Consider the following 15,000-nt stretch of genomic DNA (forward strand, 5'->3'; position numbering starts at 1 on the left):
CAGTACACCATGTATGGTGCACTTTACAGCACGTTGTGATGCAAATAACAGAATCCCTCTCTTTGTAAACATTTCTAAACGCTGTGAACTTGTGAAGTGTTTACAAAGAGAGGGATTCTGTTATTTGAGGGATTCTGTTATTTAAGGCATTCTGTTATTTACATCAAATGACCACGCGTGGTCATTTGATTTCAGTACCGTGACATATCAGATTAAAGCGTCAGGTGAGTGAGTTCTGGTCGGCCTATGGGCCGACGTCTGTCAGTGGGTGACATGTGGTCCCTGACACTGCAGCTGGTGCACTCTGCTTCCCGAGCTGTGAAAACACACGCGGCCCCGTCATGTGACTCTGTTCAACATCTGGAGCCTAACCCAGAACCCCCCCCCCCCCCCCCCCCCCCCATGAAGTCATCCGTCAGGGGGAAACCATAAGCCCCCGGGCCGGAGATGCGGTGAATCAAGTATCAAGTACACTTGAACCCTCGTCCTGCTGAGACGTCCGGCCCACAGGACTCTGCTTAGTAACACTTGTTATTGGCTGAAGCCCAGTATGGCCCAGTATGGCCCAGTATAATCCCTGAGAATGTGTCTAACTGCCTTACGCACGGCGGCTCTCTGCCAAATGCATTCATAGACTTTATCCAATCTGGGACTGACGTGGGTCACTCAAACGGCATAGCACTGGTCGATTACCCAATAGTGAACCCATGAGCAAACACACACACACTCGACCCCCGCCGGAGCGGTGTTGACCGAGCTACACCCGGGTCCCAGCTGGGGGTCGGGTGTACTGCGCTACGACACGTGTTTACTTTGTCAAGGGAAGCGGGGGGATTGAACCAGCAACTCTCCAGCTCCAGGCTCCAGGCAAAAGTCACGATTCGCTACGTACCTCGGTTTTTAAGTCACGGTTCTGCATGTTTTTTGGTACAGCAGTTTTTTTAAATTAGATTTGATTTGATTTGATTAGATTTGATTTGATTTGATTTGATTTTGATTTGATTTATTAAATTGTATCAAACAAATGCCTTACAGAAATGAAAAGACATCAAATACAATTGAGGATAAAAACACAATAAGGTCCAGGACTTATTTCCATTGTGGTCCTCAACACAAAACATCAGGACACTCACGAGTGTGTGATAATCAATAAAAACTTCTTTTTTTTCGGTACGTACCGAAATGAAACATGCATCGAACCGTTAGACCCGTACCGAAAAATGTGGGTACGAATACGGGTATCGTCACTCCCCTAGTTTAAAGAGAGAGGTGGGGGTCGGGGTGGTTGGGATTCAAAATGACAGTGGAACATGAATTGGACATGGCTTTCATGTCAAGCATGTGACTCGTAAAAGTTATAAGACATCAAGTCACCGGTCACCGGACCGATCTGCTGGGACCACTGTTCCCTCTGGAGGCGAGAGCCTCATTGTGCTCTGTGATTGGACCGTTTGCTCTGGTAACAAGGGGGGCATTGTGGTTGGGCTTCAACAGCTCCTTCATCTAGTGCCGGGTCAGGATCAAAGCTCTTAAACACCATCATCACTTTTACCCAAAGATCGTTTCAAAATGAACTGGGGCTTTTGATAGTGGATAAGGGGGTTTCTCAAAGCAGCAGCCAGCTGGGGGGTCCTCACTTATTTCACTGTAGATCGATGCGTTGAAACGCATCCCTAAACAATCTGTCAGAATAAGGGTTGGGAGGACATCATATAATGTGTAAAAAGGTCATTTATCATCGTGCTATTCAAACAGGCTGCCACTCTAATGACCCTATGCTCTCTCTCTCTCTCTCTCTCTCTCTCTCTCTCTCTCCCTCACCTGTCATCTTCTCCTCTCCTTTGAGGCTGTCGGACGGTCTCCCCCCAGACTCCGTTGCGGAGGTGACCCCCTCGGTCGGCCTGCCCTCCCCCTGCCGAAGGCTCCCCCCCCCCGGAGTCTTGGCCGCTTTGGACGAGGTCCTGCTGGGAGACTTGGTTTTGGCGATGGGGCTGCTGGTGCTGCTGGGGTTAGTGGTGATGGGGAGGGTGGGTTCAGTAGTGGGCGGCTTCTTGCTCATCTGCAGACCGCTGGTGAACTTCTCATGCTATGGGAGACAGGGAGAGAGAGAGAGAGCGAGAGAGAGAGAGAGAGAGAGCGAGAGAGAGAGAGAGGAAATACAATAACAGTCAGGGGAAAATGAATATATTAGTGTAAATCGAGCAAAATAGAATAATAATAATAATTGGAAGCAGCATTAAAAGCAGAGAGGCATGTGTATATCATCAGTACATTACTGCACATTGCATGTGTTTATGTATTGTGGTCCTCTGTGGTTGATCTAAACACACATGTAAAGGATTTGCATGTGTGTGTGTGTGTGTGTGTGTGTGTGTGTGTGTGTGTGTGTGTGTGTGTGTGTGTACCTTGAGAGCCTCCTCGGGCACAGTGAGTTCTCCTCTCACGACTGTGAAGAGGTTGGTATGTGGAACACATGTCGGTCAAGGACAGAGCAACCACTGGCACGATTAACACATGAATAAAATCAACACATGAACACATGATTAACACATGAGTAAACACATCAATGCACACACGCAGACACACTTAAAAAATAAAACATTGATGTTTTCAAGTTTACTCAACTCAAAATCCTGGTATTCAGAATGTAAAGTGGTGAATAATGTCGACAAAAGACCTGAATACCTAAGTGGAACGAGGGTGAACGCAACCTCTATTCTTAGAACGCAGCGTGTGTTAACTAACCCCTCTGTGTTGAGTTCATATGCAAGGCCTTTGATGATAAAGGGGTGGGACAAAATATCGATACAGCGATATATATCGTCGCCCTTCTTCGTGCAATAATCGATACATTGGCGCCAAATATCGATTTAAGATTTTTCTATTATTATTATTATTATTATTATTTATTTTATTTATTTTCGTATTTTTATGCTTTTATGAGTTAAACAAGAAATATCACCCCAGATATCAATATTTGTATTCATATAATAAGGCGCTCTAAACAGATTTCCCTGCTCATCGAGGTGGCCCTCAACACATGAATGAAGGAAACTTGAACAGAAGTTAACTAACCAGAGACGGGAAACTGAAAAACTCTGTTTGGACCGTGAATAAAGACCGAAATCCAGCACGTTACCTTTTCAGTCAATTTGTACTCATCGTTAGACATATATTGTGATGTATGGTTGTAGGATTGTTTGAAAATATGTTCATTATTGCAGAATCGCTGTATGGCGATATTATCGGTATGGCGGGCCGCGTATCGTGTATCGTATCGTAATAGGATACGTAATACGTAATACGATACGATGTGATACGATGTGATACGATATGATGTGATTCCCACCCCTGTGAAGGACTAGTGTCTCACGGTCCAGATGCGTAGAGAAAGGATATCGTAGCCGAAGCGTAGCTTGTCCTCCAGCTTCAGAGTGATGTACATCTGCTCCTGGATACGCACGTCGTTCACAAACGTCTGCACACACACAAACACACACTGTCACACTACTACTCATCGGTATCCAGAATATCAACACTATTTTAAGGGGACAGGAGAATGATTCATCTAACATTTCCTCATGTGAGCATCCTACTACATTAGACGAACCAACGGCAATAATGAAAGAGAGAACTGTATATGGGAAATAAACACATTTCTACTCGTACTCACTGTGTGGGTATGTGGTCCCACTTTCACCGTGGATAAAGGATAGATAGAAATACAATACTTTTGAGCTGCCTATTATTCATCTGAGATGCATAGCGGAGCAAAGTAAGATTGGTAAGTCATCTTTGTTGAAAAGGTTTAGGGAAGGATGATAGGTTATTAGGCAAGGCAAGGCAAGGCAACTTTATTTATATAGCACTTTTCATACACAAGGCAGACTCAAAGTGCTTCACATATAAAAGTTAAGTAAAAAAAAAAGCATTTTTAGAAAGTGCAATGTATTTAAGATCAACAGTCTCTGATACCCACGTCGGGACTCCGACCCGACCTAAAGGAACTTGGTCCATTAAGTGAAAAATAACATCTTTCTCTCTCTATTCCTAGTTTTCCCTCTCTCTCTCCCGTCCGATAACCGTCGTCCTTTCATCCCTCCCCTCCTTCTCTCTTTCTCTCTCTCTCTCTCTCTCTCTCTCTCTCTCTCTCTCTCTCTCTCTCTCTCTCTCTCTTCTCTCTCCCTCTCTCTCTCTCTCTCTCTCTCTGCGGCATCTCTGACTCTCCTCTCCCGTCTCCGCTGTAGGGCCACGTCGCCACGCCACGCCCCGTCGACTGGGAAGACATTATTGTGCAATTTGAACACAAAACGTGTTCATGTGGATGTATGATTTAACAGTACTACAACTCTCTGGAGTCCTCTCAATAGGGCACGGCATTGCTCACAAAAAAAATCCCATGATGCATTCTGGTGTACAGGCCCTGTTCACCAGCAGCACTCAGACTGTTCGAGTTCCCCCGAGATCCTAAAACAAACCTAACGACGTTTGCGATAACATTATAAAACATGTTCCTTCCTCTTGCTTGACAATACAATGAGAGTACAAACACACATGCACACGCCGCACACGCAAACAACCACACACACACACACACACACACACACACACACACACACACACACACACACACACACACATCCAGCTCAGTACTGTGTGTCACTATTAATAGCTGACATGTTGTTTCACTCTGCAGCTTAAATCTGTTCAGCTATGTACGCTGAGTCAGCTTCCTGCCCGACTGCCACTGACCCAACCACCACCACCACAGCAGGATAAGAAGCAACTGAATCAGGGCGCACAAACAACGGCGACCGCAACAGGAAGTGGCTCCGAAGCTGACTTCCTGTCTGAGACGGGGAGCAGGAGGCCGGTGTGTACACGTGCTCCGTGTGTCTTCAGGGCCTGGTGGGCCACTGTGACTGAAGGAATCAGTTACTCTGATGTGCAACACATGACCCACGCCTCGTGGCTGTGACAGGGCGGCCTCGCCCTGTCTGCCTCTGAGCCTCGGAATATACCAGGGACTAACCATAGACCACTGGTATTATCTAATGGACTAACCATAGACCACTGGTATTATCTAATGGACTAACCATAGACCACTGGTATTATCTAATGGACTAACCATAGACCACTGGTATTATCTAATGGACTAACCATAGACCACTGGTATTATCTAATGGACTAACCATAGACCACTGGTATTATCTAATGGACTAACCATAGACCACTGGTATTATCTAATGGATTATACCAGGGACTAACCATAGACCACTGGTATTATCTAATGGACTAACCATATACCACTGGTATTATCTAATGGACTAACCATATACCACTGGTATTATCTAATGGACTAACCATATACCACTGGTATTATCTAATGGATTATACCAGGAGCTAACCAAATACCACTGGTATTTAATGAATGGTTTTAATCAGGATTGCACAGATACGTTATAACCTATAAAAAAGCTTTTTGGTGAGTCTGCGAGGTGAAAGGAATAACTGAGACATGTGGGCATCACTGCTGCATGACGTCCAGGAGGACCACTAGCTGATCAACAGCATCCTCCAGCTCCCCCTGGCCTCCATACAGCTGGCCTCCATACAGACAGCATCCACAGAAGAACGTTGAGGAGGGGTTTTTCATGCCACTTTATGGCAAGTCTTGTGGACCATGACAGGACAAAGTGTTGTTCACAGAGGTGGTGGATGTGTTGTTGATATCAGCTCCGGTACGTCGGGCCGTGTTAAAATACTATAGATGGATCTCAGCCTGGATCCCAATCAAGCGGGAGTGCTTTGTTCAGATTGAATTTGGATTTGGCTGACTGCTATCTGGCTGACCCCGACGGCGACACACATCTTCATTAACACACACATCGATCAGCACAAGAGTTATTGACCACCGGATACACTAGTTAACCTCCAGCCCTCCTTTCCATTAACCACCAGCTGTCTGCTAGTTCAGATAAAACTGATTTCTCTCTCTCTGTCTCTGCACTCGCGTCCTGTTCAAGTGTCATGTCTCTCCACTTCTTTTTATTCCGGCGCCTTGGTGTTTTCCCACTCAAACTTCTCCCTCTCCGGTCTGTAATGACGTCTCCCCTGGCGTTTCTGTCCACTCACCCCGTTCAGGCTGCCCAGGTCCTTGACCTTGTGTTCGTCTGTGCCGGCCTCGTAGTTGATGACCGCATGCTGCTTGTCCACGCTGCGAGACTGCAAGGAGAAACACACGCGTCAAACGTCAGACAAACACAAACATTTGTTTCTGGCTGTTTTTGTTGTTCGTTTTTTGAAACTCACTTCTGTTTTACCAGCCAGTTAGACAACACTATTTGCTTGACTGTTTCTTCATAAATATGAAGACGTATTATGTAGTCGTATTAGAACAACTTCATGTTATTAATACTTAATACACGGCTCTTCTCAGTGCTGTGGAACGCTCCGTTCACTTGCATGGGCCTTCCCGACTTCCGGTGGTGAATTATTTTTCGATAATAACCGTTGCTAAGCATATAATGACCTCTGTCAAGGGACGTGGCTCTGATTCACATCTCTCGTATCACTCCGCATGTAGTCCGTCAACTTACCAACCCCAGCGCATTTGGTTGCTAAGCGACGTCAACGTCTTTGGCAGACTATATCTCTGCTGATCAACACTACGAATGCTGGTAACAAATGAAATGTAAAAAGACACACCGTGTGAAGTTATTTTTTCTTTTTGGCAAGTAGCCGTGTAATAAGCCGGATAATGCATAGAATGTCGCCGGTCATTATCAGGAAATAAGCCCCTTCTGTCTGGGCTTATTTCCTGATAATGGCCGGCGTTCTATTCAGATCAAATAGGTACTAATATGGATCAACACTGATACAAACTCTTTTACTCAGTGAACAAATGACAAAGCTACACTAATATATACAGTATATACATTGGAAATTTAACCCAGAATGTGGCATTGAAAGGATGGCTAAACGCTTGAGATTCTCCAAATGATCCAAATGATCTACTCACTCCTGGTGCGTGTGTGAAATACTTCAGACGCTAACATAGCATTCCCTTTCTCCTCCTTATCTCCGCTGTCTGGGGGTACTCTCCGGGCGGTGGCTTACTGTATCGCTGCTATGCAGAACAGCGATACCGACCCATGTTTGACCTTGATAACCTGAAGCCTGTTTAGCAATTCAAGACGTGTGTCGGTCGGTATGGGGTTCAGTCTGTGTGGACTGCGTCCATGCCAGTGAGATGCAATGTACTGCATAACCATCGTCCTCCAATGTCACGCTATGTGGGTTATCAACTTACTGATGACCAGCATTATCCTTTACATTTTGCAGAGAAGATATGAATATTTAATATTTAGTAGACACTAAAAACCGAGATAAGTCCATCCCCATATACAAACACATTTTCTCTTCGTCATACATGCAACACAATAAACAAATTCATGTGAACAACACACACACACACACACACACACACACACACACATACACACACACACACACACACACACACACACACACACACACACACACACACACACACACACACACACACAGATAGCTGGGAGGGGTGGGGGGGAGAATTGATTCCGTTTCTCTCCAGATTCAAAACCCTCAAGCTCTCGTTCTATCTAAGACCTCCAGACTCCTTGAGAGAGGCAGGGGGCTCAGATAAGACGATCACACATGGATGAGATTCCTGCTCCGCTGGTATGTGTGGAGCGTGGTTTGGTCCTGGTGGTTACCTGGTCCCGGGTTGCTGGCCCTCTGGACCAGGCCCCAGACTATCCAACGATTTGAGCGAAGAGCAAACCAAGCTGAATGTTCCCCTCTTTATTTCCGTCCACGTGTAATGACCATGGAAGCAAATATAATCACAGGGCCGTACCACAAGATGGACATCGAGCGATTTAAAATACTTTTAAAGTGCACTCGTGGAACAGCTCTGTCGAAAGAAAGGAAATTGCTGTGCTGTTCAGTTACAAATAAATATAAAAATAAGTTTGGATTTTGTTTTTTAACACATGTACAGTATCCTTTTAACTACATGTTGTGAAGTCGGGGCCTGTGTTGTTGTAGTGTTGTTTGTAGTGTGTGTGTGTGTGTGTGTGTGTGTGTGTGTGTGTGTGTGTGTGTGTTAAGTATAATGAATACAGTCAGGAAGGTCCACCAGTCATCAAATAATGAAGTTGTCTTTGTCTCATATCTAGACTCTAGATATCAGATTTAGAGAAGTTGATTCATCATGACAACAAGCAGGAAGGAAGGGAGGACGTCAAAAGAAATGACAATTACAGTTTGATTTACTCAACTTACGGGACACACACACGTACACGTACACACACATACACACAGACACAGACACACACACACACACACACACACAGACACAGACACACACACGTACACGTACACGTACACACACACACACACACACACACACACACACACACACACACACACACACACACACACACACACACACACACACAGACACAGACACACACACGTACACACGTGTACACACACGTACACACATACACAAACACACACACACACACACACGTACACACAACCACAGACCCAATACCCTTGAGCTAGTGATTTAATCCTCCCATTAGCCAGACATGGAAGAGTCCGAATCTGAAACAGACACTAAAATACGAGTGGAAAATTACACAAACATTTTGTTGAAAAAGCGAAACAATGCAGCCTAATATTAACTGTTTACTGTAACGACTGTGTGTGTGTGTGTGTGTGTGTGTGTGTGTGTGTGTGTGTGTGTGTGTGTGTGTGTGTGTTATGGTAAGCTATGTGATGTAACCATGGCTGGTTAAAACTGTCACATGGCCGACAGCCACTTAGGTCTGTTTTCATTTCACCTAACTGCAGTCAGTACCTGGTCTTTAAATAGAACACACACACACACACACACACACACACACACACACACACACACACACACACTTTGGATGATTTTCCAAATCTTTCTTTCATTGGAAGATAGTCAAACAAACGAGCAAACAACCACACACACACCCCCACTAAGCCCTCAGTTGTTACAGACACACCAGAGGTAAAGCAGATTCAAATGCACGTGCTTCAGTAAATGTCCGTATTACTCATTATTTGAAGCTGCACTTAAGGCCACTGGAACAGCTGCGCTTCTGTTTATGTGTACAGCGCAGAAAATATTTGTTTTCCCTTAATCGTGTTTCATAAAATATAGACATATTATGAATGATGATCTTATAATCATAGCTAATAACTAAGAATCATATACAACTATAGACAAAGATAGCACTATATCAATGTTTACTGTTCACAAATACATAGACGTATTTCAAAAAGGTTAAGAGTCTAGATTGATTCTGATTTGTGCACAAAAATGCTATCAAAAATATCGTTCTGCTACTGCAATTCCTAATAAGTCACATTAAGGTTAGCGTCAAAGTGGTTTAAACTGTGTTACTCTGAATGGGGAATCCGTCTCTACAGTACTAACGGTGAACAGAATGGTACAGTATAGAGACAGAGCTACACACAGGGATCTAAACCACAAGGTATCTGTCTCCCTTTCTATTAATAGCATATGATAGGGCTGTGGCACACGCACACAAACACACAAAAACACACAACCCCGAACACAGCAGACCATTACAAGCACAGCCCACTTGAGTCCCAGAACCCTGAGGGTTGAGGTAGTAAGTTACAACAGTTCAGTTCAGCAATGTATCATACTAAACATCCACTTATTAGTCATAGTATTCATTATTCAATATTCTAACTGGGGTTTACCATTGTGTGTAAAATAATTATGAGACACTTAGCAAGTGACTATAATATCAATATATCCTATTTTAATATACTGTATAATGGTGGCTAGTTGAATGCCTCCATTTACATTCTGGGCAGACGTGCTGAAACATCCACTGAGTGTGTGAACAAGCTACGATGTGAATGCTATTTATATCATGACACACTTAACCATTCCATGTGATGACGTTATGTACGTCCCACTAGTGTAGCCAGAAAGACACTTTAACCATGCCTGAGGAAAGGATGGCCGTTTGGTGAGGCATGCTCCAGATAACAACCTAACCCTTCCTGCAGGGGGCCCCTGATGGACGCCTCCAGAGACAGACCCCCCGCTGTGGGCCACAGGGATTCAAAGGTTCTGGAGCCATTGTCAATTCATTGAATGATTATTTTATCCAACAAATATGACAAGTGCAACCTTGAAAGGCAATAACAATAAGGCAATGTAAAGTATCTTTCAAGTACCTTTGAAAAGTATGTAAAGTATGTAAAGTATCTTTCAATGCAAAGTATCTTTCAAGTACCATTTGAGAATGCACTATTTAAATGTGTGAGTAGGGAATGGACATACCTACTGTATGAATGCACTAATGATTGTAACCATGAATGTAATAACTTTTTATGAATAATTTCTGATGATGTTTATAACGATTTACTGCTTTTAGATGATCGTTGTTAACTGAATTGTGTGTCTTTCTGTGTGGACCCCAGGAAGACGAGCTAATGGGGATCCTTTTAAACAATAAACAATAAAAAATAAACAATAACAAAATAAAACAATGCAAGTGACAGGCCACCGTATGATCAATTTAAGTAGCCTGTATTAATAACTAGGCCCAATAATAATGTCTATTAAACAACTGCATGGCAACCATCCAGCCCTTCGCACCAATCCTCCGTCGTCTCTCTTCAGAAACATTGGTCAGCCACCCTGAACTCGCTCTCAGGTCAACTGAGGTCCGTCGCGCATTAAGTCATTCCGTTACATTTGATTGGCTACCTGCTTTGGCGACGTTAGCGTGTGTGCAGTGGCACCGCTCGGGCACTTCAGCATCACGGCTACTGAGCGAACATTTGAACCACGACACTAGGGTGTGCCATCCCTCATTCTTGTGGCACTTGCACACACCGGCACACCCGTAATACGGCCGGCTAAAACCGCCTCTGTGTGGAGGCATTTCTTGTTTGGGATTGTGTGTTTGTGTGCGTGTGTGTTTGTGTGTATACACCTGTGCGTGTGTGTGTGTGTGTGTGTGTGTGTGTGTGTGTGTGATTGTGGGTGACAGTGTTTGTGTGTGTGTGCGTGTGTGTGACAGTGTTTGTGTCTGTGCGTGTGATTGTGGGTGACAGTGTGTGTGTGTGTGTGTGTGTGTGTGTGTGTGTGTGCGTGTGTGCATTAGCACTAGCGTTAGCGTCGTGGAAGCGTCCTCACCTGCAGCATGAGCTCACAGTCGTCGCGGCCGACGAAGATCATCTCCCGGGGGAGGCGGTGGCGCGTCCCCCCGCTGCTCACCAGGAACCACCAGGTCACACTCATCTCTGCTGCCGTCTGGGGCATGGAGCTACTCTCACACACACACACACACACACACACACACACACACACACACACACACACACAGACACAGACACACAGACACAGACATAGACACGCACACACACCCACCCGTAGGATGAAGATAAGGTCAGGTTTACTGGGTGGTGACAGTGTTTTGTTTGAGTATGTTGAAATAAGGGCTTGATGGCCGTAGGGGAGACATGCCCCCAAAGACACCATGTCAGGGTCACGCTGTTTCAGGGGATAGGATAAGCTGCTTCGTTCAAATAACGATCAATTCAAGATTGGATCAATATATGGTGCTGATTTTGTGCAACTTTGGTAGAATAATTATCAATAACACTGGTTACCAAAAAACGATCCCATCACATGGTTTGTTAATTGATGTGTACAGCAGTGAGAACACTCAACACACTGTTATCCTCCGTCTGAAGTGATATTGACATATATGACATATAAGATATAACATTTCCTACGTGTTGTAAACACATATAAAATGGGCGGGGCATAGGGCGGCAGTAGCTCAGGAGGTAGAGCGGGTTGACTGGTAACCGGAAGGTTGCTAGTTCGATCCCCCTAGCGGAGTTTCAATGTATCCATGAGCAAGACACCTCACCCTGACTGCTCCCGACGAGCTGGCTGTCGCCCTGCGCGGTTGACTTTGCCGTCGGTGTGAATGTGTGAATGAACGGTCGTGTAAGTCGCTATGGATAAAACGTCCGCAAAATCCCCTGAATGTAAATGTTGTAAAACACTGACCTCTGATCCTTGTAGTCAGACTGCTGACAGCCCAGAAGCACTAGTCCATCCTGCAACACAACGGAGCAGCACAACAGGAACGTCAGAGACACAGAGCACTCATTCAAGTCACCGGGACAACAAGGGAATATCTTCTTACAAAAACGACAGACCAAGATGAAAGACATGAAAACACGACGTGAGCATTTGATGACATGAGTACGGAAACGGTTGATGGAGGAGGAAAGGGAGCCGCCAGACGCAGGCTGGAGGAGCAGAGGGATAAAGAGTGGACACAGAGAGGGTTCACAGAATACAGGCTTTGCCGTCCTTGCCTCGTTGTTTTGGTTTGTTCTGCGGTTGGTCGAGAGAGACTAATTGTGTTGGCTGTCTTTTGCTGTGAGGTCCTTTGCTGGTCTATTCCCTGGAATGTATGCTAGGCTACATGCTACACGCGAGCTGGCCGCTACATCCTCCGTTTCTTGCTCTCTCTCTGTTTCTCCCCGCCACGATCATTGCCAGATGCAGAAGCAGGAAGTGATGTAGGAATGTTGGCCCAGCTCCTCAGCGGGACATTCATTTTGCCTCCTCCTCCTCCTCCTCCACTCCCCTCTCTCTCGACCCCTCCCCCATCCTTCTCCTCCTTCAGATGTTCTGGAAAATTAGGTCAAATCTCAGCCACTCTCAGCTTTTTCTCAAATTTCCCGAGCGCAGAGAAGAGGAACAGCCTCAACGTTGGGCCCCGGTCCTTCTGGTAGTGAAAGAGATCTCCAGTATGACCCAACCTGACCTCCAGTATAAGTGGCTTTTGGATGAAGGTGCCTCCTAAGTTAATGCATGAAATACAAATGGAAAACCTTGAAAGCAGGAAAATGTATATATCGGCCAGATTAAATATTGATTTCATATTTGAAATAATGCAGCTTTGTTTTTTTTTGACATTCTGTGTAATACGATCTCTATACAACTTCAACATGCTTGCTCACTTTGTCCATGCTAATGTTTATCCCAAACACACTGTTATTAGAGACCGACCGACCGATATCAGTTGGGCAATTTTATTTGCCGATATGAATACTTTAGTAATGTTGTCAATTTATTAATGTCATTACATCTTTATATGTGGTATACTGCAGTGTTCAATGTGAATGCTTTAACTGAGCACATGCCCATAAACACTCCCAGCACTAATAGTGACATCAGGGTCTGTGTGAAGGTCGGCAGCTCGTCCCATAGAGTTAATTGGTTTCTTTAGCCCATGATTTGAATGCGACGGTGCCGTGGCCTGAAGCCTTGCTTGAGGGTGAGCAGCAAATCCCAAAGAGCTGCTCCGACCAGGATACCACAATATATACAGAGTAACAGCTCATATATATTTAGCTAAATATCTATATTTTGAATATCGGTTGATACATCATTATTTTTTACTCCATTATAACGGTACTGGTCCCTCAAATCCAGTTTAGGGCGGACTCTAACGGAGACAGCTGGATTGCTTCTGCTATTTAGTTCTGTTTGTCACAAGTCCACATGATGCACTGTCCCTAACTGGTGAGGTCTGACAAATTACCATCTTAGGTATAAATCTCGATTTCACAGTTTGTTCCCACGCCCAAAATCTAGGTTATTTCCAAACCTTCAAATACTGAGATGTGTATCAAAGTAAACATAATGTTTCTAGTTTAAGAAAGTCCCTTAAAGAGCAAGGACTGGCGCACACAGCACCAAGACGATCCACCAGAGTGGGAACTAAAGGGTATTGAGCTAAGCCTTTGCCCCTTGACCTCGTACGGGCAAAGTGTGGCCCTCCCATGATCTCAGAGGGGAAGGTTTAACGAGGTCTAATCAAGTGCTCGCCTCTGATCCCCGATCGCCTTCAGCCAAGTCGAATGAGACCGTGCACACAGCGACGCTTCAGCGGTTCCATCGTTAGCTCTAGTAAGAATCTATGAAGGCTTTGTACGCAAGCAACATTCAAATTAAACTTTCAAGCAATGAGGTGCACAGTAATGTGTCATTTTTGGCTTTCAGTCTTCAGGCAGATTTTAAAAGTATGAAACAATAACATTAACGACGAATTGAGTTGAGGCTACTGCTTATGCGTCATCATTACAAATGTATCCCTAGCATCTCCTTTGAGAGGAGCAGAAGGCCCCGTTAGAGCTTGCTACCTGACGGTTTACTAGCCATCGCAACCGCCGATTACCCGGTGGTTCCTCCTCATCCGGGGGCTGTCATCATGAGCAGGCTCATTAACCGCTGCTTGCCCGCCGCAGAATGCAAGGTTAGACCCAGCGTGGTCGAGGGGAGGGGGTGGAGGGCCGGGTGTGCAGGCTGCCAGCCTGCAGCCTTGTGTGTGTGTGCGGTGTTTGTCATTAAAAGGTTCTCCCACTTTCAAACATGAAGGATATAATTCACAGATGGGGCATGTTGACAGGGCTTGTATTTTAACCTTAAGTCAGCATTAACGCCCACTTTACAGGGCTGCACATGTGCAGCCGCCTGCTGGTTTTATCAAACTGTGTGTCAGAGTAAATGAGGGTTCAGCAGTACAGCTTGAAACCAAATGCTCAGATCCTGTTTCAGTGGATACATAGTGATGCATCGGGCACCATTTATTTATAGGGAACTCACTGAATGGGCTGATATCCATTCATATTAATAGTGGTAGTATTTCTTCATTGAGATCAATAGTATTCAGAAAAGACCATTTTCACATCGTGGTCCATCTTAGGACTAACACTGGTTGTTAATAACACAAATTCTGCTACTTTTATGTACCAGGGCATCAGGTACCAGGTTTGTGTTATGAGTGACAGCTGTGTTTGTCCTCGACAACGCCTCTTTGAAGAGTTACCAGTCGTATTGTACTG

The 15,000-nt window shown here is 44.9% G+C and overlaps 1 protein-coding gene across 4 annotated transcripts in view; it reads right to left on the bottom strand.

Moving 5' to 3' along the window:
* Window positions 1-15,000, bottom strand: part of cep170aa (centrosomal protein 170Aa) — a 52,625-nt gene that overhangs the window by 30,968 nt on the left and 6,657 nt on the right. For all 4 annotated transcript variants that reach the window (XM_084470540.1, XM_084470542.1, XM_084470539.1 and 1 more), the window contains exons 2-7: window positions 12,149-12,198; window positions 11,264-11,393; window positions 6,136-6,225; window positions 3,397-3,478; window positions 2,406-2,461; window positions 1,822-2,086 (exon numbers count right to left, since the gene is read on the bottom strand). In XM_084470540.1, the coding sequence (XP_084326666.1) occupies window positions 1,822-2,086; window positions 2,406-2,461; window positions 3,397-3,478; window positions 6,136-6,225; window positions 11,264-11,389 (619 nt within the window). In that variant the 5' untranslated portion in view covers window positions 11,390-11,393; window positions 12,149-12,198. The remainder of the gene's footprint in view (window positions 1-1,821; window positions 2,087-2,405; window positions 2,462-3,396; window positions 3,479-6,135; window positions 6,226-11,263; window positions 11,394-12,148; window positions 12,199-15,000) is intronic.

Source organism: Micromesistius poutassou (assembly GCF_964030765.1).
Source record: "Micromesistius poutassou genome assembly, chromosome: 7".
Lineage (NCBI taxonomy): Eukaryota > Metazoa > Chordata > Actinopteri > Gadiformes > Gadidae > Micromesistius > Micromesistius poutassou.